We start from the raw sequence: 27,804 nt of genomic DNA on the forward strand, positions 1-27,804 counted from the left end.
TATTATTACTAAACTCCTGCTTAAGAGTGTTGATTACGAGTTCGATTCAATTCTGAATCATGAGGTTGTAACTTCAAACAACTCATAAGAATTATAGTACGCTTACACTTACTCTTATAATATTGGAGAGGTGAATCATTCACAGCGGAAGACTTGTATAAACAAATAAATTAGACATATGATCTATTCGACCAATTACGAGATTAATTAATTTACATGTTGATTATATATTCTATGGTTTAGAATGATCAAACTGACTCTTTAAAGAATCGAAGATTGTTTACGACTTCTCCACGTGATGATCTTCAAAACTCGATCACAAATTTTCTGACTATTTTCCAAACTCAAAGTTATACTACTATCTGTTTATGGGCAAAGCTTATCAAACAGGAAATGGCTATACTAGAAAGAAGACAAGATTCTACTTGAAGGGAAGATGTCTGAATTCTCTCTTCTACGAATTTTGAAAATCTCAAATGATAATGAGACTGATGATTTCTGTTTTATGTCTAGTCTCCTTTATATAAACTCATGATGGGTTAGGTTATGCAGATTAGAGTTGGGCCATTCCTGATGGACTATTACTAATTATATCGAACCCTAATTTATTTAAGTCCAAACAAAATATTATAATTAGCCATATTATAATAAAATTATATTGACGGTCCATCCAATTTCAAATTATGAGTAATCTAAGGTATCCTCTTTAATTTATTATTTCATGTGCTTAAGATATAAATAATGAGAGTGATGATTTTTATTTTATGTCTAATCTCCTTTATATAAACTTATGATGGGTTAGATCATGGATCCATGGAAGTTAGAGTTTAGCCAAGCCCGATGGACTATTGCTAATTATATTGAACCACAATTTAATTTAGATACAAATAGGATATTATAATTAGCTACTATGGTAGAATTATATTGATTGCCCTTCCAATTCCAAATTACGAGTAATCTCGGGGTATCCTCTTTAATTTATTATTTCTTGTGCTTAAAATATAAATATCCATTAGTTAATTTTAGTCTGTTATTGACTCTATTTAATTAACATACTTTCCAAGAATGTTTTAGTTCGAAAACTATATTTATTATTCGTGAAAAAAATTCTAACCGGTCAGGTCTCTGAATAGTAAAACTTTATTTCGAACATCTCTTAAGAATATTACTCCTTCCTTTCCACTTTAGGAGTCCCGGTCGCTTTTGTACATTTATTTTATAAAAATGATAATAAATAGTTAAAGTGGATAAATGGTAAAGTAAGAGAGATAATATTGTTGAGAAGAGTGAATATTATCGTCAATATCGTGGTACATAATCACATATTCGTATTAGTAACGTTACGATCGTGGACCAACATTATAGAAGATTTTGATGTTGGAGCTCTAAATTTTTGGGACACTTTTCAATATCTGTGTCGGTAGTGTCATCATAAGCATTGTTCGCATGGATAGTATGGGCTTTATGCTATATATGAGTAAAGAGAGAAAAATAATTAGAAGACCATAAATAGAAACTACACTACATCTTTATACTTTTAACATCTATCGAATATTGAGCTTGTATTTATATATTGCATTTGATTATTTCCACTAGTATGAGCTATTGTTGGAATCTAGCCCCCTCACTCAATATAGTTTGATCGGGAGGTGGGAGTGATAAATTTATAATTTTGTGAATTTAGAAAAATAAAAGATTGATGTATGTTTTAGATGATTGTAATATATTTATTTTTTAAATCGATTTTTGATTAATGAAAATAGTGAAATTAAAGTTTATCACTTGTTTTAGATATATTAAATTAATTAAAGTTTGTCACATTGGTAAATGAGTTATTATTAATATTAATATGGAAAGTTTTGTATGTGTAGATGTAACGGCCCGTTTTTCTAAACCTAATTTGTGAACCCTAAAGTACCTGAATCCAATGCTGTTAATATTGCGAAGTCCGTGAATTAATTGTTGGTGAATTTATTTGTTGAGTGGAATTGCTGGACTAGAGATTTGTGAAATAAATTACTGTGCGAATCTAAAATAATTCATTTCCGTGAGGAATAAATATATTGAACTCAATCCGCGTGTTGGATCGGATAAATTGAACAAATAATATAAAAATCCAGTCCGTAATAAATAAATTGTGGACTGCACAATTTAAAATAAAATACAATGGGCTGTGAATTAAACTAAACTAATTAAAATAAAATATCTTTAATTCAAATTTTAATTAAAGATTCTATGCAAATTTTTCCTCCTCCGGGATGGAATTTTTCCTCCTCCGTAAGCTGCAAATAAAATACCAAACAAACCCAGATTTAATCAAAATCACGTTGAAAAAAAAGAAAGAAAATTTGAATCCTTATCTTTCTCCAAGTTGGAAAAAACCGTCCTCCATCTCTCCCACAAATCTCTCCCGTATCTCAACCCCTTTCCCCTATATTAAATCTCTGATCAGTTATTTCTTCCCTCACCAATCGTTCTCTGCAATCAAATTTTTCTTCTTCAACTTCTATCCAAGGTAAACTATGTTCTATCGTTTGTATCTAAATTTTCTCCTGCTTCAGAATCTAACATCAAATTGTTGCTATCGGCAGTAATCAAAATTCTCCAGCTTCAAGAACCTGCCTTTCAGCCTTGTGAACTTCACAACCCAAATTCAATTCAAAGAGGTAATTTTCTATCCAAATTTTGAACATAAATTATCGCATTCTGCACCATTTATCACATACTCAGCATAAATCTCCCAAACAAAGAACTAATCAATAGCAATCAAGCAATCAAAATCAATCGAACGTTACGAATTGGAACCCCCCTTGCTGCGAATCGAAAACTAAGAACGAAAAGAAACACTTTTTGAATGAGAACTTATCTTTCGGAGTTAATCGGGGCTGCGCGGTTTTTGTTCGGGTCGTTTCGGGGTTGTTCGGAGTTGTTCGGGGTAAGTAGGGACTGCCCCGATTGAATGTGGGGATAGCGTTGGTGGCGGCGTGTGCGACGACGGTGTGTGAACGGAAGTTGAACTGCACAGCAGCGGCGCGAATCGCCGCTGGGGCCGACCGATGGCGGCACCCTTCGCGGCGGAGGTTGAACCGCACAGCAGCGACGGCGTCGGGTGCAGCGGCTGGAGACGGCTCTGAGCGAACGGAGACGGAGCAGCGGCGCAGTCGGCAGCAACTCTTCCCGACGGTACAGCGACGACGGAGGTGGAAGGCGACGCCAGATCGGATTCCTTCAAAGTGTCGAGCGAGAGAGAGAAGAAGAGGGTGAGATGAGAGAGAGAGTGAGACGAGGAAGATGGGGGGAATAAAATGATTTTGGGCCTTTTACTTTTGTGAAGATATGGGCTTTTGTCTCTAGAAAAAAAAGGGGGTCTCCCGGCTGTTAAAATATTTTAAGAAGAATTTGGCCGCTGTGTTTTAAAAAAAAGATTTAGTTTTGGGCCTTTTTAATTTAAATGGTAGGATTTGGTTAGTTGGGCTCCAATTAATTTTGTTTGGGCTTTTCAATTTAAATGGAGATATAAGGTGGGAAATAATTAAGTTTGAGCCTTTTAAATAAATCTTTGGGTTATTAATTAAATTAATAGTGGGGATTAAATAATTAATTCTCGGAATAAATCGACGTACGAATAATTTACCCCAAGTTTCGAAATAAATAGTTTTGCGAGGGAAAATATTTTCGTCGATTAATTTATGTGCTTATGTAATGTTGGGATTTTTAATTCGATATCAAGAGGGAAATTACGAGGAGCCATCGGAGCGACTACTGGCGTAAGCGGCCGACCGGCGTCGCACGCAACACCTTGGGCGGCCGCCGAATAAACGAAAAATCGAGAAAACGAGATAAAAGACTTTAATTAGGGTGCATGCATTTTATTTATTTGATTGGAAAGTATGTTGATATATGTGCTATGTAAATTCTAAAGGTGAGACCTCGCAAGGGAATCGTGATCGCAAGGGAAAGAAAGTGATTTTGGATTAAGCACTCGAGGTGGGCTTCCTTTTTAAATAAGGACAAAAGTCCTAAATGTTTTATTTATGAGAATGAAAATGTGTTTATCATGCCGTGTTTTGCTTTAACGTGCCTATCTGATGTGGCTCTGGCCAATATTGTTTAAATCGAATTCGGGTCCTCGTAGGACCGCAAACCCTACTTGGATTAGTGTACACCTATGGTAGACTGTGTGCTAGCGTACGGGCTGGCCGGTCTAGTGGCTTGGTTTGTGGCCACATTCCAAGTCATGTATGAGCAGATATGGCTAACGTCTATGGGAAAACGACTGATCAGTCGATGTTTAAAATGGAAATGATTTTGAGTGCCTCGGGCATTTCTAAAGCTAAACCCTGATGGTTACTTGTGAATGGCATGATAAATTACTGTTTATTGAAAATGTTTTCGGCATGAGCCACTGAGTATTTTTATAATACTCAACCCTGCATGTGTTTTCCTTATGTGCAGGTCGAGCGGCGGCGAGGATATGGTGGTGTTGAGCAAGTGAATTTAAGATATTATTGTTGTCTTTGAATCTTGAGTGTCGTTGTGTCTTCACACATGACGTCACTCTTTCTCTTGGTCGTTTCCGCTGTGACGTTTCGTTAAATTATGTTTTATTTGGGCCGACAACTTTAATTGTTAGGATAATGGATATTTTGAATTTCTTGTTGGATAATATCAAACTCTTGGTTATTTATTGGGATATTAATTGTTGGTCCAACTTGTGTTGAAACCCTAATTCTTTTCGTCTGTTTATTAAATCCTTTTAATCACTATCGCCCGTATTTATTAACCCTAAAGGGCGACCGTGACAGTAGTAGTAGAACCTACTATTAATTTTATTGTTTTTAATTATGTATGTGTAGCGTTATTGATAATATTAAAGTAATCATTTTTAATACTATTATACTATTATACTAATATGACCAGCCCACTAATTAATAACTAATCAAATATTAATAAAATTAAATTAGGTTATTATTTAATATCTTCTTCTTCACCCGCTTCTTTCCCTAAGTTTTTGTCTTTGTATTTTAATTTCTTTCCTTCCCTTTTTCTATTTTGATAATATAAATTAATTTTGGATTTGAATGCAATAAGCCAAAATCTGAAAAGTGTTTTTAGAATATTTTTAATGTAAACTTAAATATATGTATTTTTTCTTCAAAAATCTATAATACAATTGATTTTGTAATACCGTTGGATGTGCTTTTCTACTGCATTTTAAGTTTTGCAGTACTGATAGAGGTGATTTAAGATGATTTAAACGTACTCAGATTACATAAAAATTAGGATCAAACCGAAATCCAAGTTAATCTAAATAATACTCGAACTCAATCATCCAACTCCGAAAGTTGAATATATCATGATGATGAAGAACAACTCAGAATATATAACTTTTATGGATATGGTAGATTACATATTATTATAAAATTAATTACTGTAGTCTGTACATATTAGAATGATAAGATGGCAAAATAAGTTCAAAATTAATCAATCATTTCATAAATCATGGACTACGTTGATTACAAGTTAATTTAGAAATTAATTAGTGGTGTCAGAAGTCAGAGCTTTTATACGGCTGGTCCATAAACTACTATTCCTATTTCCTACAACTTCTTCCACGTTATGGCTTTGTTGAAGTCCAACGTCAACTTTTGACCCAAAAAAAAAAATAAAGGCCAAAATTGGTATTAAACATATGCTCATTTTATCATTTTGGTCCTAAACATTATCTTTTTAATTTTTTGGTCCTGGACATTTTAAATCGTATCACATTTGGTCCTCCGTCAACAATTCCGTTAATATTTAACGGTCAACGATTTTAATCACAATTTTGACCAACTTAAACATTTTTAATTATTTAATCATCAAAATTATTTTTTGAAATAAAATCATAAATTATTTATTAGAAATAATTAAATAATTTTTAAATTATTAAATTATTTATTCAAACTTAAACAATTTTTAAATAACAAAATTATTTATGATTTTATTTAAAAAAATAATTTTGATGATTAAATAAATAAAAATTATTTAAGTTGGTCAAAATTGTGTTTATCATAAAAAAACCATAAATTATTTATTACAACTTAAACAATTTTTAAATAATAAAATTATTTATGATTTTATTTAAAAATAATAATTTTGATGATTAAATAATTAAAAATTGTTTAAGTTGGTCAAAATTGTGTTTATCATCAAAAAATCATAAATTATTTATTACAACTTAAACAATTTTTAAATAATCAAATTATTTATGATTTTATTTAAAAAATATTTTTGATGATTAAATAATTAAAAATTGTTTAAGTTTGTCAAAATTGTGATTAAAATCGTTGACCGTTAAATATTAACGGAATTGTTAACGGAGGACCAATTGTGATCCGATTTGAAATGTCCAGGACCAAAAAATTCAAAAGATAATATTTAGGACCAAAATGATAAAATGAGCATATGTTCAGGACCAATTTTGGCCTTTACTAAAAAAAGAATATATAGAGATTGGTGGAATTAATATCCGAGTCTACCAAAAACTCATAAATAAGGTTGCAAGGAGACTCACATATATCTAGAGCAGCAATGAAGCTTTTATTCATCTTCTCCATCACATGCTTATGCATGCTATCTTCCTCCAACGGGAGTACGGGTCGCGGTGACGGTCTTCCCGTTCGAGCGGTGAACCTTGGCGGGTGGCTTGTTACAGAAGGCTGGATTAAACCCTCCCTTTTCGATGCCATCCCTAACAAAGACCTATTAGTTTGTTTCTACATCAATTCTTTTTTCTACATTCTAATTGCTTTCTTCTTTTTTAAATTTTTTTTTGAAAGCTCACATATACATATAAATTTAGGATGGAAGTGGTGTGCAGTTGAAATCTGTGACTGTGGGGAAGTATTTGTGCGCCGAAACAGGTGGAGGAACAATTATTGTTGCAAACAGAAGCTCTGCCTCTGGATGGGAAACCTTCAGTGTATGATTTTCTAAATCTTTTCTTTAATTAACGATTCTTGATTAATTGTTTATACTCCCGCGCATCCACCAAATGTTGTTCACATTTGCCATTTCGGCCCGTCTACAAAATCTTGTCTATTATTTTTTTATTTTTCCATTTTTGGTAAGTGGACGTCACTTTATAAAAGTGGGACGGACCCACACTCCATTAATTTTTTCAACTCTTTGTTTTTCATATTTCCTAAAACCTGCGCCGAGTTAAATATGAACAATATTTGGTGGACAGAGGAATACAAGTTTGCTATTATTTAAGATTCTGGATTAATAGTTATATACGGGACATAATCCATGTAAAATTACATTTTAATGAATAACCAACCACAGAGGTCATTTTTAGATAACAACTAGCTAGGTCATTTGTAGATAACAATTAGGTTATTTGTCGATCGATATAGTTCATGAAACGGAAAATCATATTAAAATCGTTTTAGTTCATACTAGTTCGAACGAACCAAAACGATTTAAAAATGATGTTCGTGTTTTTCATCTCATCCCTTCATTTTTAATTTAATGGTTGGAAACAGTTATGGAGGATCAACGCAACGACTTTCAACTTGAGAGTTTTCAACAGACAATTTGTGGGATTAGACAGCCATGGAAATGGGGTTGACATTGTAGCCGTAGCAAATGCACCTTCTCAAATTCAGACATTTCACATTGACAGAAATCCCAATGATTTGAAACGCGTTCGAATCAGAGCCTCCAACGGCTTCTATCTTCAGGTTACCATCCAATTTAAATTCATTTATGTTTTGTCAATTTAGGGTGTTTTTTTCAATCACAAAAAGGTAGTGGAACATGATTCTTTGGCACCCAATAATTAGGTAAAAGGATAATATTCCAATATTCCAAAGTAAACTCCATTTACTTACAGCGGTCCAATGTGCATGCCACTCATGACCCACCCGCTATTTATGCTCGTGGCCGGCTATTTCTAGTGTGTACTTTTTTTTTAACTTGATAAGTAAATAAAAATTTATAGTCTTGTTATGGAGGATTTGAACCCAAGATTTTTGACTCTGGTATTAACTACTTTACCATTAGATCAGCACACATATGCTAATGTCTATGTGGTTATATTGATGTAGTTCGAGCTTGCTATTAGTTAAATTAAATTAGTTGGAAAAATAATAAATTTTGGTCAAATTGTGATTAACTTATAAATAGTTATATCATAACTTTGACATTTTTTTTCCATTGTTCCATTTGGTTAAATTTTGGATGAAATTGTGCATGATGTGAAAGCCTAAATCTGTATACTTTTACAAATTTGTATCATTGATTTTATTATGAAAAATATTGTACTTCCTCCGTTCCATAGCAGTGGAGACGTTTATTTTCGGTATGTGATTTAAGAAAAATTGTGTTAAGTGAGTTGAGTAAAAGAAAAATAAAGTAAGAAATGAAAAAGGGAGAGAGATGTAAAGAGAATATAGAAAGATAGAGTAAAATAAGTGAGATAAAATATGTTGACTTTTACTAAAAAATGAAATGACTATATTACTATGGAACGTATCAAAATAGCAAAATGACTCTACTACTATGGAATGAAGGGAGTAGTATATGAGATTCAACTATAGTATTTTTTTATGGCTTCCATACATAATTTACCCCCAAATTCAAATCAATAGGACAACTAAAAAAAATTAGCTATTTTTAAAAGTTATTGGATTGGTCAAATTGACAAAAAGTAATAAATGATATTTATGACTATGTGCCGTCTTATTAATCTGAATAAATGTCATTTAAACAAAACAAACATAACTTATGGAGTATGCTGTAAGCCTGTAACAACAATCACATGTAGTATCTAATTTTATTTTAAAAGCAAAAAAAGAAGCAAGATTTAAAAAGTTAAGTGTTAGGATTGTTATAATGTGTTTATGCATTTGATTGCAGGTGAAGAATGAGGAATTAGTAAGTGCAGATTATGACGGAAATGGCGGATGGGGAGACGATAATCCCTCGGTTTTTATTTTGTCCACAAGTGGAGGATTGCAAGGTGAATATCAGATCACTAATGGCTATGGTCCTCTCCTCGCCCCACCTCTTATGAAGGTAACCAATTTACTCCTCAAACATTCGTTTTATAAAAATAATATAAATAATTGGAGTCGAGAGAATGTAAAATAATATAGACAATAACTTGGTTAAGATTTTTTTCTACATTATTTTATTTCTTATTTTACCCTCCCTCCACTTTAACTTATTTATTATTGTTTTTATAAAACAAGTGCAAAAAAGAAGTGTGACAAACTTTAAGGGGATGAAGGGAGTATCATTTTAATTAACTTTCTCAATTACTTTTTCATCTATCTCTGCCCTATTTAACCAATTTCATATTAAAATCTTTGTCGTCCAGAAGTCTATTTTTATCGAACAAAGAAGTATATAATATTGAAACAAATCAGGAACACTGGAGCACATATATAGTAGAAGATGATTTCAAATTCATAAAAGAGAATGGATTGGACGCAGTGAGAATCCCAGTAGGATGGTGGATTGCTAGTGACCCCAATCCACCTAAACCTTACGTTGGAGGTTCATTGCAAGCTCTTGACCATGCCTTCTCCTGGGCTGAGTAAGCCAATACATTCAAATACATGCTCCTAATTGAACGTAGCATTAATCTCCGAATTTGATCGTTGCAGAAAATACGGAATGAAGGTGATAATCGATCTTCACGCAGCACCGGGCTCCCAGAACGGTTGGGAGCACAGTGCCTCTAGAGACGGATCACAGGAATGGGGACGCACAGACGAAAACATCCAACAAACCGTCGATGTCATTGACTTTCTAACTGCGCGGTAAAACACTTTATTTTTTTTTTCATTTCAGTGAGAAAAGTTGGAAGTAATGTATAAGTGTTGTACAACTCCATTTAGTTTGAGGTTAGTATTAAACTAACGTGCAGTCGATTATCCTAACCTCTTGAATAGGTATGCAAAGAGCCCGAGCCTATTCGCAGTGGAGCTGATCAACGAGCCTCTTTCTCCGGGAGTGTCTCTGGACAGACTTACCAAGTATTACAGAGCTGGTCTGGAAGCTGTACGGCGCCATTCGCAGACTGCCTACGTCATACTGTCTGACAGATTAGGACCTCATGAACCTCTAGAGCTCGTGGATTTCGCTAAAGGATTTACCAAAGTTGCCATCGACGTGCACCATTACAATCTCTTCAGCCCGATATTCGACAACCTAACTGTTCAACAGAACATCGATTATGTCAACACTAATCGGACCCAACAGTTGACCCACATCACCGTCCCAAACGGTCCTCTCATTTTCGTCGGTATGTTTTTTTTTTGGTAGACAAAAATTTTCTTGTTAACTTCGACGAATTGCTGATCCTGACTCATCTATAAATAAGTGGATAACTATCCCTGTTACAGAGGCTTCTAAGGGGTGAGTGGACCCATTTTAATAGAAGATTTCATGTTTGATTCTCAGGGGAATGGACGGCGGCGTGGCAAGTTAGGGATGCAAGCAAGGAGGATTACGAGAGGTACGCGGCGGCGCAGCTGAGGGTGTTCGGGCAGCAACGGTTCGGGTGGGCTTACTGGACTCTCAAAAATGTGCAAGACCATTGGAGTATGGAGTGGGTGATTAAGAATGGCATTATAAAGCTTTGATATTCACATTTAGATTTTGAAACCTCATTCCTTATCCAAATCCAATGAATAAATGGATGTTATTACTGAATTCCTCGTTGTAATACTGGTACAACAAATCGCATCATATCAATTTCCCTAACATATATATGTATGTTGCTTTTGCTTATTAGAGTATACTACTCATAGATAGAAACATCCATTCCTCATTAATTTTTCGAGGAAACAGATTTTAAGGATAGAAGAATATTGGGCACAAGCTAGTCGAACGTGATGATTTGAAACACCAAGAACAATTAACAAGACAAATTTCAGCAAAAACTCTTGTCGAGTCTCTTGTTTAATTATTTGATATTGATGAACTAAACATGATAAGTGGTTGATCAGAAAAAACTTTAAAGCAAATAAATTAACTTAGTCCATTAGAGCATCCACTCTGGTGCATTTTTTTGTCAGGCCTCTTCCGCTCATTGCAGGCCCACGAACGAGAGTGGACAAGGATGAGCGACACGTTTTTCCTTTTTTTTTAAATTTTTTTTTCAATCTATAAATACACCTCATTTTCACTCATTTCTCACACAACACAACGTCTCTTTCTTCACTCACTCACTCACTCACTCAGTCTTCCAAAATGATTCCCGGCGAGGACCCAAATCGGGTTACGGAGCGGATATTGATTACTTTAGGGGATCTGATTCTCGATAGTATTTGTGTAATGCAAGAGCAAGCCGAAGAGTAGTTCCCGAGGCCAATCAGTTGTCGGACGTATGTCCGCCGAGAGCATGATGTAGCTCATCAATGTTTGTTTGAAGAATACTTCGCCGATGAACCACGGTGGGGACCGACGGTTTAGGATGAGGCAAGAACCGTTTCTCCGCATTGTTCACACGTTGGAGGGGCGCAACTCGTACTTCTAGATGCATCAAGATGCGACCGGCAGACCCAGTTACGAAGTTCACGGTTGAGCTTCGTCAGTTGGCCTACTGCACCACGACAGACATGTTCGACGAGTATCTTCACATCGGGATTCAACTGGGCGGGAGTGTGGCAAAATTTTGTGAGTGCGTGGTAGAGGCGTTCGACACCACATATTTGTGCAAGTCGAATGCCACTGATTGGCAGTTCTTGATGGACATGCACGAGAGGAAGCACGTCTTTCTTGGAATGCTAGGGAGCATATATTGTATGCACTGGGAGTGGGAGAATTGCCTGACACCGTGGAGAGGCCAATTCACTAGTGGGTATAAGTGTACCCACTCGACAATGATCCTTGAAGTCATCGTTGACTACCGTCTTTGGATCTGGCATGCTCACTTAGGCGTGGCCAGATCAAACGACGACATCAATGTGTTGAACACGTCGTCTCTCTTCACCGAGCAATGCAGTGGGAGTGGTCCAGTTTTGGAGTTCACTGCCAACGAACGGCACCATCATATGGGGTACTACTTAACAAATGGCATATACCCGAGATGGCCAATTTTTTGAAGACCATCTCATGCCTAACGAATCCAAAGAGAGCTTTATTTGCACAACAGAAAGAGGTTGCAATGAAATGTAAAAAACTAAAAACAACCTTTCTATAGTAGTATAACAGAGCAAAGTCCCAATCTACAATGCAAAGAAGAGCAGTAACATAGAAGATAATTTTTATTCATAAGCATAAGCATGTGTCTCTAAGTAACTATGCTTGCAGAAAATAGAAAATATAGCACCCATAGTGAAAAATTTAAAGCAGGTGATCTCATCCATCTCAGGTATCAACTTTCCAAGACGACAATGGTGGTGTGTCGGAATTTATCCATGTACTCGCCATGAACGCGTGCCTCTCCCCATTAACCATGTCAGCCAAAGCAGAGAGCTCGGTCATCTCCTCGGGAGTTAGTTTCACTGCGAGAGCTCCAATATTCTCATTAAAGTTGTCAATCTTGGTGGTGCCAGGAATAGGGCACACATCATCTCCTTGGTGATGAACCCAAGCCAATGCCAGCTGAGAAGGGGTGCACCCTTTTCTCGTAGCTATTTCACTGATCTTTTCGTATACGACCTTGTTGATTTCAAGATTCTCGGCCTTAAACCTTGGAAATTGCTAGCAAGTTGGGGACACACAACATATTCAGCATTTTCTCAGAGGATTAAATCAATATCTATCATGAGTTCCTGCTTCAAAAAATTCATATGTTATGCACCAACCTTACGGAAGTCATTCTCTGGTAAGTTCTGTATCAACGCTGGACCCACAGAAAAGAAGCCACGCCCGAGTGGACTGTATGTAACAATTCCAATGCCAAGTTCTCTGAGATCGCAAGGAAGCTGGTTTAATGATTTCTCATAACCTAAATAACTACTAGCATTGGCAAACTAGTTGTATCTCATACCTGCAAGTGGGAACTAGTTCTTGTTCTAAATCTCTCGACCACAGTGACCATTCGTTCTGGATCGCAGTAATTGGGTGAACAGCATGAGCCCTTCTGATTGTCGAAGCGGAAGCCTCTGAGAGGCCAACATATTTTATCTTCCCTTCTTCGACCAGTTTCTTAAGTTCTCCCATCTTGGAAACCATGACAACATATAATTGTAGGAATCAAAAAGCAGAGGAATGAAATAAATGTGATTCTAAAGCCAAGAAGTATCCTTTACAAAATAAGTTGACAGAGGAAATCAATCTAGTATGAGATAAGTGAAAAGAACATAAAGCATATGAGTAATCAGTAGTCTTGATATTCCAAGAGAGTGATTCATACTCACCGTAACTTCGATGGGCACACGAGTGTCAATCCTATGAACATAATATAGATCAATGTAGTCAACATCAAGACGCTTCAAGCTTGCCTCGCACGCAGACCTCACGTATTCAGGGTCACCGCATATTTCCCTGACCCCATCCTTGCGCACAATCCCAAACTTAGAAGCAATTTGAACTTTCTCCCTCAATCCCCCTTTTAAAGCCTGCACCAATTCCAACACTCAAAGCATACAAGCTTGTTAATTAGGGAGACAATTGAAACAATTGTGATCAGAAAATCAACAACCAAGACGAATTAATGGATGAATGAATGAAGAGAAAGCAAACCTTGCCAATAAGAAATTCGTTGGTGTGGGGACCGTAGGCGTCGGAGGTGTCGAGAAAAGTGACGCCGGAGTTGATGGCGTGGTGGATGAGGTGGATCATCTCGTGGTCGGGCTTGGGCAGGCCGTAGCTGGCAGACATGCCCATACAGCCGAGGCCTTGTTTGGAGACCTCAAGCCCCTGCGAGCCCAGCTTGATCCGAGGCACGCTCACTCCCATTTCGCGGCTTTCTCGAATTGAAGAACTGTGTGGCCAATTTTATAATGGGAAAGTAGGCGAGAATGATTGAGAGCTTGGAAGCAGCAACCGTGTCGCTTCTTCGTATGACAACACAGTCGTACCTCTTACGTTTCTGTTACTCCGTGGAGTCTCCGTAGTGGTCGACACAATTGAAAATGGGTCGTATTTAGTCCTTTTCAGATAACACTGTTTAAATTTAACAGGCAACGACTGTTTAGTCGATTTTGACTGAATTAGAGATTAGGCATAGAATTTTTAATTTTTTTCAAATATAATATAATTATTATTCTTAAAAATTCAAATTAAAAAGAACCTCATGCATATGATCTCCACACTGATCACCAGGGAAGGATCTAGCATAGGCTAAGCCACCGCTCAAGCGGGTGCTTGGCCGGTGCCGGACCAGTATCCTCCCATGGTTTCCATGGAGTGTGTGTGCGCGCCTGTGAGAGAATTGAGATGGATATACACGGTGAAGAAGAGAAATGAAGATACTTTTGTAGGAAATGTGAAAGCTAAAAAAAATAAAAAAATAAAGCTAATGCGGTCAAATCACATATTAGGCAGCTGGCACCTACCACCTAATCAATCCAATAATTTTCCTTTTTTATTCTTGTAGTAGTACTTAGTCTACTTTATTTACTAATCCAATTTTTTACTTTATTGTAGTATTTACCAATCTAATTTTTATTAAAATATAAACTACACTTTCCCCTTTAATTAAATAATCACTTATTTAGGTACAATAAATTAAGGCTGAATGTTTTTGTTATTTATTCAATTTTGGATTGCATTTTTATAAATACGATAGTAATTTGTAATTTTTTAATTAATTCTATTTTTTGGGAATAGAGAATTAAAAATGTAGATAGTAACTTGTGATTTATAATTTGTAACTAAATTCAAAATGGAGATTTATTGAATTTTTGTTCATTATCTAGTAGTATCATAAAAATTGTAAAGACAATAAAAATGAATTATTATTATTATTATTATTATTATTATTATTATTATTATTATTATTATTATTATTATTATTATTATTATTATTATTATTATTATTATTATTATTATTATTATTATTATTATTATTATTATTATTATTATTATTTGAGGCAACGTCCGTGCTTAGGCATTGAGTACGCGTATGCACAAGCGCGCGCTGAGCACACCCTGCGCACGCATTTGGATAATTCATGACCTTAGAGCATCCGCAACGGTGGCGACGGTCGCCACCGCCGTCCGCGCCGCTGGCATGGCGCTGCTCGATGCATCGAGCAGCTGACGTGGCGGCACGGGATTAGGCAACGGCATAGCCGTTGCCTTCAAATTTTTTTTTTATTTAAAATCGGTTTTTAATTAAAAAAAACGATAAAAAATAAAAAAAAATTTCACTTCCCAAAAAAATTATAACCGTTTATTACCGTTTTTTACACTTATTTTTTATTTTTTTATTATTTTTTTACCCCCAAAAATACACACTTTCATCTATAAATACCCCCACTTTCACACCAAAAAATTCACATCAAACTACACAATTCTCATCTTCATTCTCCAATATCCATTCTCATCTTCATTCTCCCATATCCATTTTCATCTTCATTCTCTCATACCCTAACAATGTCCGGCTAAGGCGATGACAACCCGCCCTCTCACGGTTGGAACCCCCAATGGTTCGGGGGACAACCGTTTCCTAGTCCGGAAATGGAATATTCGGCCCCTCCTCTCACCCAAGATTCGGCCGTTCCGGGTGGCTACCGGCCATACCCAATCGACGACCAAGGTGTCTCCGAAGGGCGATACGGGTGGACAGCGGAGCCTAGGTCGACCGCCCCTTCCCAAACTCCGACTCCTCCTACTCGCGCCGGTGTCCGCACATCGTACACTCCGGCGGAGATGGATAAATTGTTCAAGGCGTACTTCGAAATCTCCGAAGATGCGGCGGTTGGCACGAACCAATCCGGCGATCACTTTTGGTGGCGCGTCTCTCGCCGGTACAATGCAAACCGGCCGCCGGGAACGATCGAGCGCAACCAGAGTATGGTGCGCAACTGCATCGGCCGAGCCAACGAAGAAATTGGCAAGTTCAATGGCTATTTCCTCCAGGAGTCGCGGAATGCCGGGAGCTAACTTGGGTAGCCCCGACGCCGGACCAAGCGGTTCCCAACGCCGACCGCAAGGAAGGAAGAAGGCGGCGGCCGACCGCCGGCGCTCCGCGATTCCATCGGCCCCGCCCCTGAACCCGCACCCTATGTTCCACCTCCACCCCCGAACAACTCGTTGTGGGCCCTTTTGGCCCAACTCAATATGGCCGATATGTCAACTATGACCCCCACACAACTTCAAACGCACGAGGACATGATATTGGGTCTCAAAAAACAATTGAGGTTGGTGCCGCCGGATGCGTAGTCTTCCTCGGGTAATATTAGCCAATAATCATGTAATTTTTTATTTTTAGGAGTTTAATTATGTAATTTTTAATTTTTAGGATTTTAATTATGTAATTTTTAATTTTTAGGATTTTAATTATGTCTTTTTTATTTTATTTGTAATTTGTAATATTTATTGTGGTTTTTAATGAATTTTAGTATTATGGAAATATTTTGTGTAATTGAATTTTAAATTAATTGTGCTCGTCCTTGCGGAAGAGCACAACTGTGGGTGTTGTGCTCTTGCCAGATAGCAGGCAGAAAAAGTGGGGTCGGGCCCACAACCGTGCCGCTGGCAAGAGCACGGTTGTGGATGCTCTTATAAATTAGTGTTGTATTCATGTATAGCGTGGTTTAATTTTATTACGATTTAAATGGTTTAGATGTTACGTTTATTATATTTTGGTCTTTTGAGAGATATGAAACGTACTTTATACTTTAATTCTTTGGAGTTCATCCAAGTAAAACATGTGATATGGGGAGAAAACGAGGTTGGATGCAGAGAGGGATTTGGATCCCCTGCTGTGGAGAGAGGGGTTGCTGTCTCTCTCACCTTACTATTTTATAAAAAAAATCAATATTTCAATACTATATTTTATAATTAAAATAATAATATGTGAGACAACATTTCTACTATGCTTCTCTCCACAAAACAAGAGATCCAAACCCTGCAAAGAGAGTGTGGACAAAGGGTTGCTGGCTCCTGAAAATGTATCATTCAATTTACTTCTTTCCCATTTCTGCAACTTCATTTTGTGAAATATACTAAACCGCAATCAAGATTCAAGAAAGTTGACAAAATGAAGTCATGCAATCGTGTATCTATCTAATAATGTCACATTTCTGCAACTTCATCTTCCTCTTCAAAACAAATAATAACAAAACATAGCATTAGTATATATAAGAGCGGTATAATGTACCCCAACTTAAAGACACTTCCTTTAATCCAAGGAAGTTTTCGATCCTATAAACACTTCCCCCACACCACGTCTACGACATAGGCCATGATTTCCAGCTCAATTGGTCGTCAAGCAATGGCGGGTCTCTCACAGTTTGTTGTAACCCCAACTTCTCAAGATCGATAAGGTCCACTGTCTCGGGCCGGGCTTTGTCTCTGTTTCCGCCACCGATAGGGAAATCTTCATATGCAAAATGAATGTGATTTTTGGATTGTAAATGGAAAAATACACCCTTCCATGCTTGGAGGGTAGAATTATAAAAAGTGGGATTGAATTTGGGATTTTCGATTGTTTTTTTACTGAAAATATGATTTTCTAAACGTTTGATACTGAAAAGGTGCAAACCCCATTTTCGGGGTACTAATTTTGTAGTTCACTCAATCTGAAAATGCCCTTCATGCCTTGGGAGACATTTTGGGTAAAAAATTAGCCTTAGATATCAAAAATGAGATTTACAGGTACCATAAATGCTACTCCCTTCGTCTGCGAATAGGAGCCCGTTTTTCTATTTTAGTCCGTCCTAGAATAGGAGCCCGTTTTTCCATTTTAATCCGTCCGCGAATAGGAGTCCCGGTTCACTTTTACTATAAATGATAATAGGGCCCCACCTTCCACTAAAAGTCGAGTTTACAGTCATTGTATCATGCACTCTGATATATTATTCGAGTTATTCAGTTTATGTTAAGTTGTGCCACAATTTTCCCCTTTCTTCCCCGCTTCTTTCATCCTCCCCTAGTCGCGATCAACCGGGCTTTCTATCCTTAGAAAGTGAGGTCGTGACATCCAATGAATCGGATATCAGTATGACTGTGTTTTTGAGCTCCACTTTCACATTGTTGTAGTCAAACAACACTGCCAGTTCATTGTAGCATGGATCGACGTGGTGATGGTAGGTGCCGGCCAGGGGGTTTCGCCTGTGGCGGATCTAGTTAAGAACAAGGGGGTACGAGTGTACCCCCAAAACTGCGAGTGACCTTGTGGTAATGTGCTCTTCTAACATAGGCGTTGGCTCAGGATCGATGCCTCTCGGTCTCAGGGTTGATTTTGTTATTCTTTCTTATTGCTTTATGCTTTATTGATTTTCTGCCTTGATTAATTATTCTATCTTGAGTAATTGTTTATAGTTTCTACGTAATGTTTGATTCAATATTAGTACAATTTATTCTTTGTTATATAAATATCCAAAACTTTCGTTTCTAATAGTAAAACATTTTCTAGTAATAATATCAAAAGATAATCTATTTTTATATAGATAACAAAAAAGGATATATTGAATATTAAATCTAATCGGTATAATTGTTTATCGTACCCCCAGTATAAAATTTCTAGATCCGCCACTGGGTTTCGCCGTGACATAAAGAGATGACCACGTGTGAGATTGAATACATACGAGGAAGACTAAATACAAAAAATAAGTTGGAAACTTGAAGAAGTTCATGCCAGGCTTGCTCCACCACTATGACTGTGTTGGTGTGCGTGTTCCAGTACGTGCCATGCATCTCCAGAATCTCTTTGAAGGTCTTGTATCGTCTTTCTAGAAAATGTAGCCGGTCCACACGAATGTGAAGCCCATATCATGTTTGATGGCAGCTTCAGCTTGTTTCAACCTAAAAAATTGTACCCACAAGCAGGGAGTCTGTGGCTGTAGTCCAGTTTGACTCGTAGAGGAAGATGCATTGGTTGGGTATGTTATGACCCACGGTTGATATTTAAAGATATCATGAAACTTTGGCTTGTGTGCCAAAAAAATTAATTTATGATCATCCACCTACCGATTGGATGAAGTTTCCATCCCACATAAATTGTAATGCCTTTATTGAAACCACCGTTCCCAAGAATGTAGTTATATGTCAATACCACTTGCTCCTCAATTACTTGAAATTAGAAAAATGGGTCACCAATTAAACAAGCATTAGTTGGTGTGTTGGTGTCCAATAATTACGAATGGATGATTTCATCATCTAGATCTCAACAAAAGTGTGTTATTTGCTCTCTTTGTAAAGCTTAATTAGCATTTTGAAGAAGCTTAGCAAAATGCAATAAAATTTTACACATTCGTCAGCCCAAATGTTAGAGTTTGTATACTAGAAATCACCTTTCGAGTGATTGAATGCTGTACAACTCTATATGTTATTTTCCAAAGGAATGAAACAAATTATTTTTGTCATAATGTTGTTATGTTTTACATTTAATGGATGTTTATTGCATATTTAAATGTATAAGCAAAGTAACAAAGTCTAAGTCTTTGTTTTAGTAGACCGGTTGTGGGCGTCGTCCACTTTAAGGTAACACGGTCAGTTCTGAACAAAGAAAAATAAGAATTTTACAACCTAGATAGGCCTAGACTACCTATCGTGAAAGGTTGCAATGTCAGTCCGCATATTTCTAAGCCTTACTAAAATAAGATGACATTGATGTGGTATAACACTGAATTAGATCTAACAGCAAGACGAATCTTTATGCTATCTACTGAAAGACGAGGTCTTGATAATTAATTTCTTAATCAATGTACGTTAGCATTGAGCATAAGATATTGATTATGCACTACTTTGACTTACCAAAAGGTACGGGTTTTTCGCAACCCAAGAATCCTGGTATATTGGGTAGTGGTGATTAATATCTAGCGGTGCTAGGATTGCTATTATATTGAATCGTGCGCGAGGTGAGTCTCGTTTGATAACGTCCACAAGAGGAGTTTGAAACAAAGTTTTATTATTCGGAACCTAGCTAGTTGGAGTTTGATTACTCTATGAATAATAAATAAGCGTTTCTTGCTAAGTTCACTCTTGGAGATAATAATATGTTAATTAATTAAGTCCATAGCAGACATTGATTAATTAATGGACGTTTCTATCTTAAGCACGAGAAATTGATGACAAACAAATGGAAACCCGGAATACTTGTAATTTCAGAATTGGATGGGCAGTGCAATATTACTTCTGTATTGGCTGCTCGTAATATTCCAATATAATCTTATATTAAATTGTGGGTTCAATTTAATTAGTAAAAAGCTAATTGGGGGGGGGGCATATCTAAATTCTTACATAGATTCCCGACTGAGCCCAGTATGTGACTAAATATAAATAGGAGAATAAAGGAGACAGAAAATACACTTGTAGTTTCTTCCAAAATTTTCATCCCCCTCCCCATTCACACAGGGAACGATTTCCCTCTCATCCGTGAGATATGATTTCTGTCTTCTTTATTTAAGTTCTAGTTATCTGGCGAGATCAGCCCGCAGTGATATCAGATTACAGTCCGGGAACCAGTTAGAAGATCCGTGGTTTAGTACTCAAGATCTTCACGTGGAGAAGACGCGAGCCATCTTCGATTCTTCAGTGAATCAACGAGGTAAATTGGCTAACTCCGCAGCAAGCGTGTTTTAGGGATTGTTTGTGCTAAAGCATGTTTAAATTCAAGTTATGAGCATGATATATGTGAAAATTACGCGAATATAATTTGTCTGAATAATCTGCTAAATAGATCATAATTTCATGTGATCCGTTAGAGATAACGCTTCCGCTGCCAACCCCTTCACCAAAATCATACTCCCTCCGTCCCAAGATAAGCGACTCACATTCCTTTTTGGGACGTCCCAAGATAAGTGAGCCATTTCTTTTTTTGGCATTCTCTCTCTTACTTTTTCTCTCTACTTTATTCACCCCCTTACTTTATTCACTTGCCACTTTACTAACAAAACTACATTTTCTTAAATCTTGTGCTGAAAAGTTTTAGCTCACTTATCTTGGGACGGAGGGAGTATATAAAACACTCGAAATAAATAGAATAAATATCAACTATTTGGATCACATCCGCTTTCATAAAATCACACTACAAAATATGGATGCAATATGGTGACCATCACTTATTTTATTGTGTGTGTAGTAGGAGATGTAGCAGGCAAATGTTATTGGTGATCCATAGATCCACCAGGAGAGACTTTACCTTAGGGATAGAAGAGTTGTTGATGGGTCTATGTTCGAATCTCCGCCGTGAAGAACACCGATCAAGCAATTTGAATAGTTGTTGGGCTTCAAAGAAATTTTGGTGCATCTAGTGTCGAGTATTATCTTCAGAGCAAGCAAAATTTCGACCTATCAAATATGTAAATGAGTCAAAGGGCAACAAGGAGAATAAAGTCCTTACCCGGCACGGAAACCAAGGTACGGTAGCGCTAACAGGGTGTTTCGCCTTGCATTAAATTAACCAACCAAGCAAACACCTGGTTTTATCTAGGTACCAATCCTAAACTGCCGTAAACCATTCAACCAAACGTCTCCTTATGGTACTCATATTTTGCAATTAGTAATGAAGCTACTTAGTCATGAATAAATATGGAATCCCGTAAGATAAAGAAATGCAACATAACGTTATCTTATAGGAGTACAAAATAGCATTGGCTAAAGGGGAAAAACATAATAACATTAGCATATACAAAAAGCATTGTCATATAAGGAAATACTCCCTCCGTCCCACAAGAATATATACTCTTTCCTTTTTAATCCGTCCCACAAAAATATGCACTTTCTATTTTAGACACTCTTTTCTCTCTATTTAGGTGAGACTCATTCTCTACTAACAATACTTTAATTACTTTTTCTCTCTACTTCTCTCTTACATTACCAATTTTGCATTAAAATCCGTACCGAACCCAAAGTGCATATTCTTTGGGGAAGGAAGGAGTACATAATAACATCATCTATAAAATAGCATTGTCATATTCTTCCCAAAGTTCAAGCAACACACTTGACTAGATCAAAAGCAAACAAAGAACCTAGCACGAAATGTAGCCCAAAATACAAAATAAGTTGCAATCACTTGTCTTCACCGCCATACAAAATCCAGCAAACTACAAGACACTTCTTTCATCCAATGCGCTTCGATAAAGTCTCAAGGCGAGAATTAGTTTCACCATGCAGCAGAGTCAGTAATTCGTCGCCATCATTGACACTTTTGCATTTGAGAGTGAATTTTAAGGTGCACGCATTTCCTTCTCGCTATGAGTTGTGTTGCCTGAGCTATGCCGCCCTCAGCCGACGAGCTTCCACTAACCTGTCCCTATAGCTAGACTTCTTCCATTGGGATGGTATGCTCAAGGGCCGTAGGTCTTATTTTGTTTCTTGTAGGTCATACTTTGTATGTAAATGCTCATAATCTTATCCTAGTCTTAGTAGTGGTCCATTGCTGCTCATTGCAAAGAAATCTTTTGGATGTATTTAGAGGACGTATGTAAGTTGTGGATGGGGGTTATCCATCAATCTTATGGTACTCATATTTTTTAATTAGTAATAAGGCTACTTAGTCACAAATGAATGTGCAATCCGTAAGATAAAGAAATGCAACATAACATTATCTTATACAAAATAGCATTGGCTAAAAGGGAAAAACATAATAACATTAGCATATACAAAAATCATTGTCATATAAGGAAATACATAATAACATCATCTATAAAATAGCATTGTCATATTCTTCCCAAAGTTCAAGCAACACACTTGACTAGATCAAAAGCAAACAAAGAACCTAGCACGAAATGTAGCTCAAAATACAAAAGATAAGTTGCAATCACTTGTTTTCACCGCTATATAAAATACAGAAAACTACAAGACACTTCTTTCATCACATCAGACCTTCTTTCTCGATGACACGCATTACATACCATGGTTTTGAAGCATCCGGAAGACCCATGAATATTTCAAGCCGTGTGTTTTTCTTCACAATGATGTTAGTCAAATCATAAGCTTGCCTTTCAGTTAGCCCTGGTATTTTACACAGCTAACGGAAGATTTCTTGTTGTGTTTTCCCTAAGTTCATCTCACATCCAATGCACTTCAATAAAGTCTAAGGCGAGAATTAGTTTTACCATGCAACAAAGTCAGTAATTCGTCGCCATCATTGACACTTTTGCATTTGAGAGTGAAATTTTAAGGTGCACGCATTTCCTTTTGGCTATGAGCTATGTTGCTTGAGTTGTGCTACCCTCAGCCGGCGAGCTTCCACCAACCTGTCCCTACAGCTAGACTTCTTCCATTGGGATAAGGACATCAAAGATAACATGGTAATCATTGTCCAATCCCAAATCAACAGTGTTCCCACAAGAATGGGATCTTGCATTGATTCCCTCGTCGCAAGCTTCACTCCCTCACTACTTCCACCAGTAGCCATGTCATTCCCGAACACTTCTTTCCAGTCCTCCAAGAAAGGCCATGACTTCCCGCGCATGGTCTTCACATTACTATCAAGCTGAAAAATATAATATGAAGTGTGGAAGAGTTAACAGGTCATGGTAAAAAATTTGATCACAAAATTGGCTAGACTGTTCTCACCTTCACTATCTGATCCCATTTGTCACCATCACAATCTATTTTGAAATCTTTAGTAAAGTCAATCCCATTCCTCTCTAGAATATTAGAAAGTGAGTAGTAGTTTTTCTTCCATGACATGACTTTGGATTGTATGTGAGGCCATTCAAATCAGTTGTTGGGAACACGTTACGCAATAATGCCTCAATCCATTTTAGGTAGCCACCCCGAAACCCATTGTCGGACTTCAACCCCATTGCTACAAGCTCTTTAAGGGCAGTTATCAGCACAACTTCTTCCTTATCATATCAATAAACTCACCTTGTGTCCCCTTACTAGAAGCAACAATCGGCGAGCACTGTCTAGGATATGCCATAGCCGCTGTAAATTTGACGAGATTACAGTACAACAAATTCAACATCAATTGATGGCAAAACCTAAAAAATCTTTAGCACCCTAGCAAGACAAGACATAACCAACACAACAACCTATACCCAAGATCATAAACTCAAAAAACTTTAACTACATTCATATAACGTATAATCACTTCGTTGGCAGCATATGATTCCTTCATGACTTGACAAAAAAAGGGCATGCACAAGCTAATATATGCCCAATCTTGTGAATGATTTGTAGACACATTCTACTTTCCCTTGAATAGACTATATTACCTATGTCTTCTATACATCCATACATGTACTTCATAAAACAACAATTCGTACAAATGATGGTTGAATATTTTTTATTAAATCGGTGAAGGTTGGCGTGCCTAATTTGAACGGAAAATGTGTTATTGTTAGGTTTGATTTCTTCACCGCAAGAAGATGCCACTTGGAGCGAGCGGCGCACACAACGTCAATTCCTAGCAAAAGTGAAAATGAAAACACATATATATTTGAAATTAAAGACTAGGTTAAACAAAATTGGCACCTAGGTGAAATAAATCCCGCCCAATATTAAGGAGTCGTTTGGTTGCTTTGTTTCATCTGGGTAAGGTTTGGTAACTTAGTGAAGCTAGGTGTTTGGTTGTCAAATTGCAGCTTTGTAAAGCCCGTATTTCATAACTGAGGCCCGCACTGTACATCAAATTTTACCCAGTTTCGAATCTACCTCAACACCCTCAGATTGAGTTAGATGGCCTTGATTTGTGTGTCAGCTTATACAATTAATTCCTTTTCTCCCTTGCACATCTTATCTCTTCCGCCTTTTCTCCCAAATTTCAGCTCAGGAACCCTAGTGCAGTAGCTTTCATAGATCTTGATCTCACTGCCTAAAAATTCAGCGGTGCAAGGACGAAGCTATAGCATTGGCGCAAGCAGTGGTTCACTCTGATGGGCATAATCTACGGTAATCTTTTTTTTTCCAATTGGATAATTTGTTCTACTTTTGAACCGGTCGCCAGTTGATTGGAGTGCCGCTCTCCGGCATTTCAAATTCGAATATTTTGTACCCAATTTTAATAGGTTGCTTACCTTATAACAATTGATAGATTGTGAAATGAGAAAGAATTCAATTTTTTCCCAGCAAATTCGCTTTTATGATGTGAGGATTAGTTAGGAGGGTAATAACAAACTGAAAATACTCTTTTGATACAGAGCATAAAACAACAGTTGTGTGGTTGATTGAGATTTCATTTTTTTTCACTCAGACATATTTTCACGGCTGATTGGGTTCATTGGGTTTCATTCCAATACACCTAAAATACCATCTGTTTGAATATTGCTATGATTTCTGTATCATTTTCCCTTTTTGTATACTTTTATTGGATGAATTGTCTGATTATTCTCAAATCAAATAAAGTATTGAGGTGTTGAGGTGATAATGAACTCAAAGTTAGTCCTCCGAGTTAATTAGTTTGCCTTGCTATCTAAGTCTTTGGTCGTTGAATAGATAAATGTTGAAAATTCGTTCAACCAGATATATGGTAGACATGCTTCACTGATTGTGATGTTGAGATTCAGCTCAAATGTGTTTAGAACAATGAATTTTATTTCATTTTTTCTGTGCAGAAAATATCACACATCGATTGTGTATGTTTATCATTGATGGACCTCCGTTATCTACCTCTACAGCCATTTACCTTATGGTAGAAGACATAATGAATCTTTTCCATATGCAAACTAACATAATCTTGTATTTTTATTTGAGGCACGGTAGACGTATGCGTAGACGTCATAGGCGGCACTTGATTAGGCATCACTCTCTTATAGATCGGATTCCACCACAAGTCCAGCATATGAACAAACTTGTATCTGTTAGCAACATTGACTGTTAAGTCAACCTTCGAATGGATAGGAATACATTCGGGAGATTGTGTCTTCTTATAAAGGAAGTGGGGGTTGCGAAATGGTAGATATGTATATGTGGAGGAGCAGATTGCCATGTTCCTAAGGATACTTGCACATCACACAAAAAATAGTATAATAGGTTTCAACTTCAAGCGGTCTGGTGAAACTATATCACACTAGGTGCACCTAGTTTTAAGAGCTATTATAAGGCTACACAGAATTCTCTTACCTAAACTGGAACGTGTCACGGATGATAATGGCGACACAAACTGGAAACATTTTAAGGTACTTTGTTCATTTTAAGAATACTTTGTTTATGTCAGATTGAGTCCGGGTTAGACTTAATTATTTCTCTCCTTCCAAAACCTTGGTTTCTTGTCTTATAATGATTCATAGGGATGTATTGGAGCTTTAGACGGAACGTATATCAACGTTCTTGTCAATAACGCTGATAAGCCACGTTATCGCAATAGAAAAGGTCAAATCGCAACTAATACCCTTGCAGCTTGTGACCGCAAAATGAGGCTTATGTATTTTTTACCTGGTTGGGAGGGCTCAGCCGGTGATGCTAGGGTGCTTCGAGATGCAGTGACTAGGGAAGATGGTTTAAAGGTGCCAAAAGGTTGTTATACATATAAATTCTTAGAAATTATGTATATAGGTTATGCCTTTTAATAATATTATGTTGCTGTACACTAATGAGAATATGGTTGTATGTCTTGATCTAGGAAATCACTTTCTATGTGACAATGGATATGCAAACGCGGAAGGTTTTCTGACTCCATTTAAAGGCATTCATTACCATTTAAAGGAATGGGGAGAAGGCACACAAAGACCACAGAAGAGTTGTTCAACCTAAGGCACAGTAAAGCACGTAACATTATCGAACGTGCTTTCGCTGTTCTCAAAATGTGATGGGGTGTGCTTCGGAGTGCTAGTTTTTACCCTATAAAAACTCAGATTAGGATGATCATGGCACGTTTTCTCTTGCATAATTATATATGAGGTGAAATGACACACGATCCAGTTGAAGATGCACTTGATATTGAGACAAATGGGGAGGCAGATAACAATGACTACGATCACATGGAATTTGTCGAACAAGTTGAACCAAGCACTGATTAGACTCAAATGCGGGAAGACATGGCACAGTCCATGTGGTTGAATGTGTGTATTTTGACATTAGATAGTTATAAATCTAGTTACATAGAGATAATTAATCATGTGATATTTTTCTTGTTTCATTTGGTACTGTTTTTTGGTATTTGATTGTGCGTGTTTCTGACCATTCGATTTTGTTATGCAGCGAGGCAATGTCCATCAACTGAAAAGGGTGAACTAATACCAGAATGAACTTGTGGGCGTAGGAAAATGAGGTTATTATGTGCAGGGAAAGAGGAAAAACACAGTGGCCGATTTTTTTACAAATGTCCGGCAGACATGAAGCATTCTGGATCCTTTTTCTGGTGTGATGACTTCCATAGCCAAAAAAATGGGGGCCGTATACCAGATTTTGTCTTGAATTAGGGGTATCGTCCAGAGAAAAATGTTAGCAACATGGTGACTTCCAAAAATACAAGTGTGACTCCAAGTGAAGTAGGTTGTAGATTATGCAGTCATTGTCGGGCCAAGGCAAAGATGAACATGGTTTTAGCTTTCATTGGAGTAATGCTGTTTATTCTTGGGGTTATTATTGAGAACTTGCTTTAGGTTGTTGTCTCGATAGGTTGTTGGCTTGGCTAGAGCATTACTGAAGAACCTATCTATCTATGTATTTGCTGTCAAATAGGTCTCTTTTGTAAACACTTTTGTAGTTAAGTGTCGGATTTGATGTTATAGACCCATTTTGGTTGGTTGTATTTGTATGTTTTTCTTGAAATTTTTCATGTAATTTTTGTATAGT

At 36.9% G+C, this 27,804-nt stretch overlaps 3 protein-coding genes and 1 long non-coding RNA gene across 5 annotated transcripts; 3 read left to right on the plus strand and 1 right to left on the minus strand.

Moving 5' to 3' along the window:
• The first annotated feature begins 6,510 nt into the window (after nt 1-6,510).
• LOC121777150 (probable glucan 1,3-beta-glucosidase A) lies at nt 6,511-10,788 on the plus strand. The gene is made up of 8 exons (XM_042174297.1): nt 6,511-6,750; nt 6,845-6,964; nt 7,530-7,727; nt 8,905-9,063; nt 9,417-9,586; nt 9,657-9,812; nt 9,945-10,297; nt 10,456-10,788. Exons 1-8 carry the CDS (start codon nt 6,574-6,576, stop codon nt 10,635-10,637), a joined length of 1,515 nt encoding a protein of 504 aa, XP_042030231.1. The 5' UTR covers nt 6,511-6,573; the 3' UTR covers nt 10,638-10,788.
• Nucleotides 10,789-11,543: 755 nt separating this feature from the next.
• On the plus strand, nt 11,544-12,101 carry LOC121776831. Its single transcript, XM_042173993.1, has one exon. The coding sequence runs from the start codon at nt 11,544-11,546 to the stop codon at nt 12,099-12,101; it is 558 nt and encodes a 185-aa protein (XP_042029927.1).
• Nucleotides 12,102-12,245: 144 nt separating this feature from the next.
• Nucleotides 12,246-14,015, minus strand: LOC121777151 (probable aldo-keto reductase 4). The gene is made up of 5 exons (XM_042174298.1): nt 13,687-14,015; nt 13,362-13,562; nt 12,992-13,164; nt 12,807-12,909; nt 12,246-12,702 (listed from the first exon to the last, which is right to left on the minus strand). Exons 1-5 carry the CDS (start codon nt 13,900-13,902, stop codon nt 12,367-12,369), a joined length of 1,029 nt encoding a protein of 342 aa, XP_042030232.1. The 5' UTR covers nt 13,903-14,015; the 3' UTR covers nt 12,246-12,366.
• A 10,503-nt stretch (nt 14,016-24,518) lies between these two features.
• LOC121775748 lies at nt 24,519-27,780 on the plus strand. 2 transcript variants are annotated; one of them, XR_006045195.1, is made up of 5 exons: nt 24,519-24,960; nt 25,623-26,186; nt 26,298-26,523; nt 26,630-27,068; nt 27,208-27,780. It is a non-coding gene; the product is annotated as an uncharacterized LOC121775748 (long non-coding RNA). The 2 variants fall into 2 exon arrangements; XR_006045194.1 differs by having other exon boundaries at nt 25,623-26,523.
• Nucleotides 27,781-27,804: the final 24 nt, after the last annotated feature.

This window comes from Salvia splendens, chromosome 18, assembly GCF_004379255.2.
Source record: "Salvia splendens isolate huo1 chromosome 18, SspV2, whole genome shotgun sequence".
Classification (NCBI taxonomy): domain Eukaryota; kingdom Viridiplantae; phylum Streptophyta; class Magnoliopsida; order Lamiales; family Lamiaceae; genus Salvia; species Salvia splendens.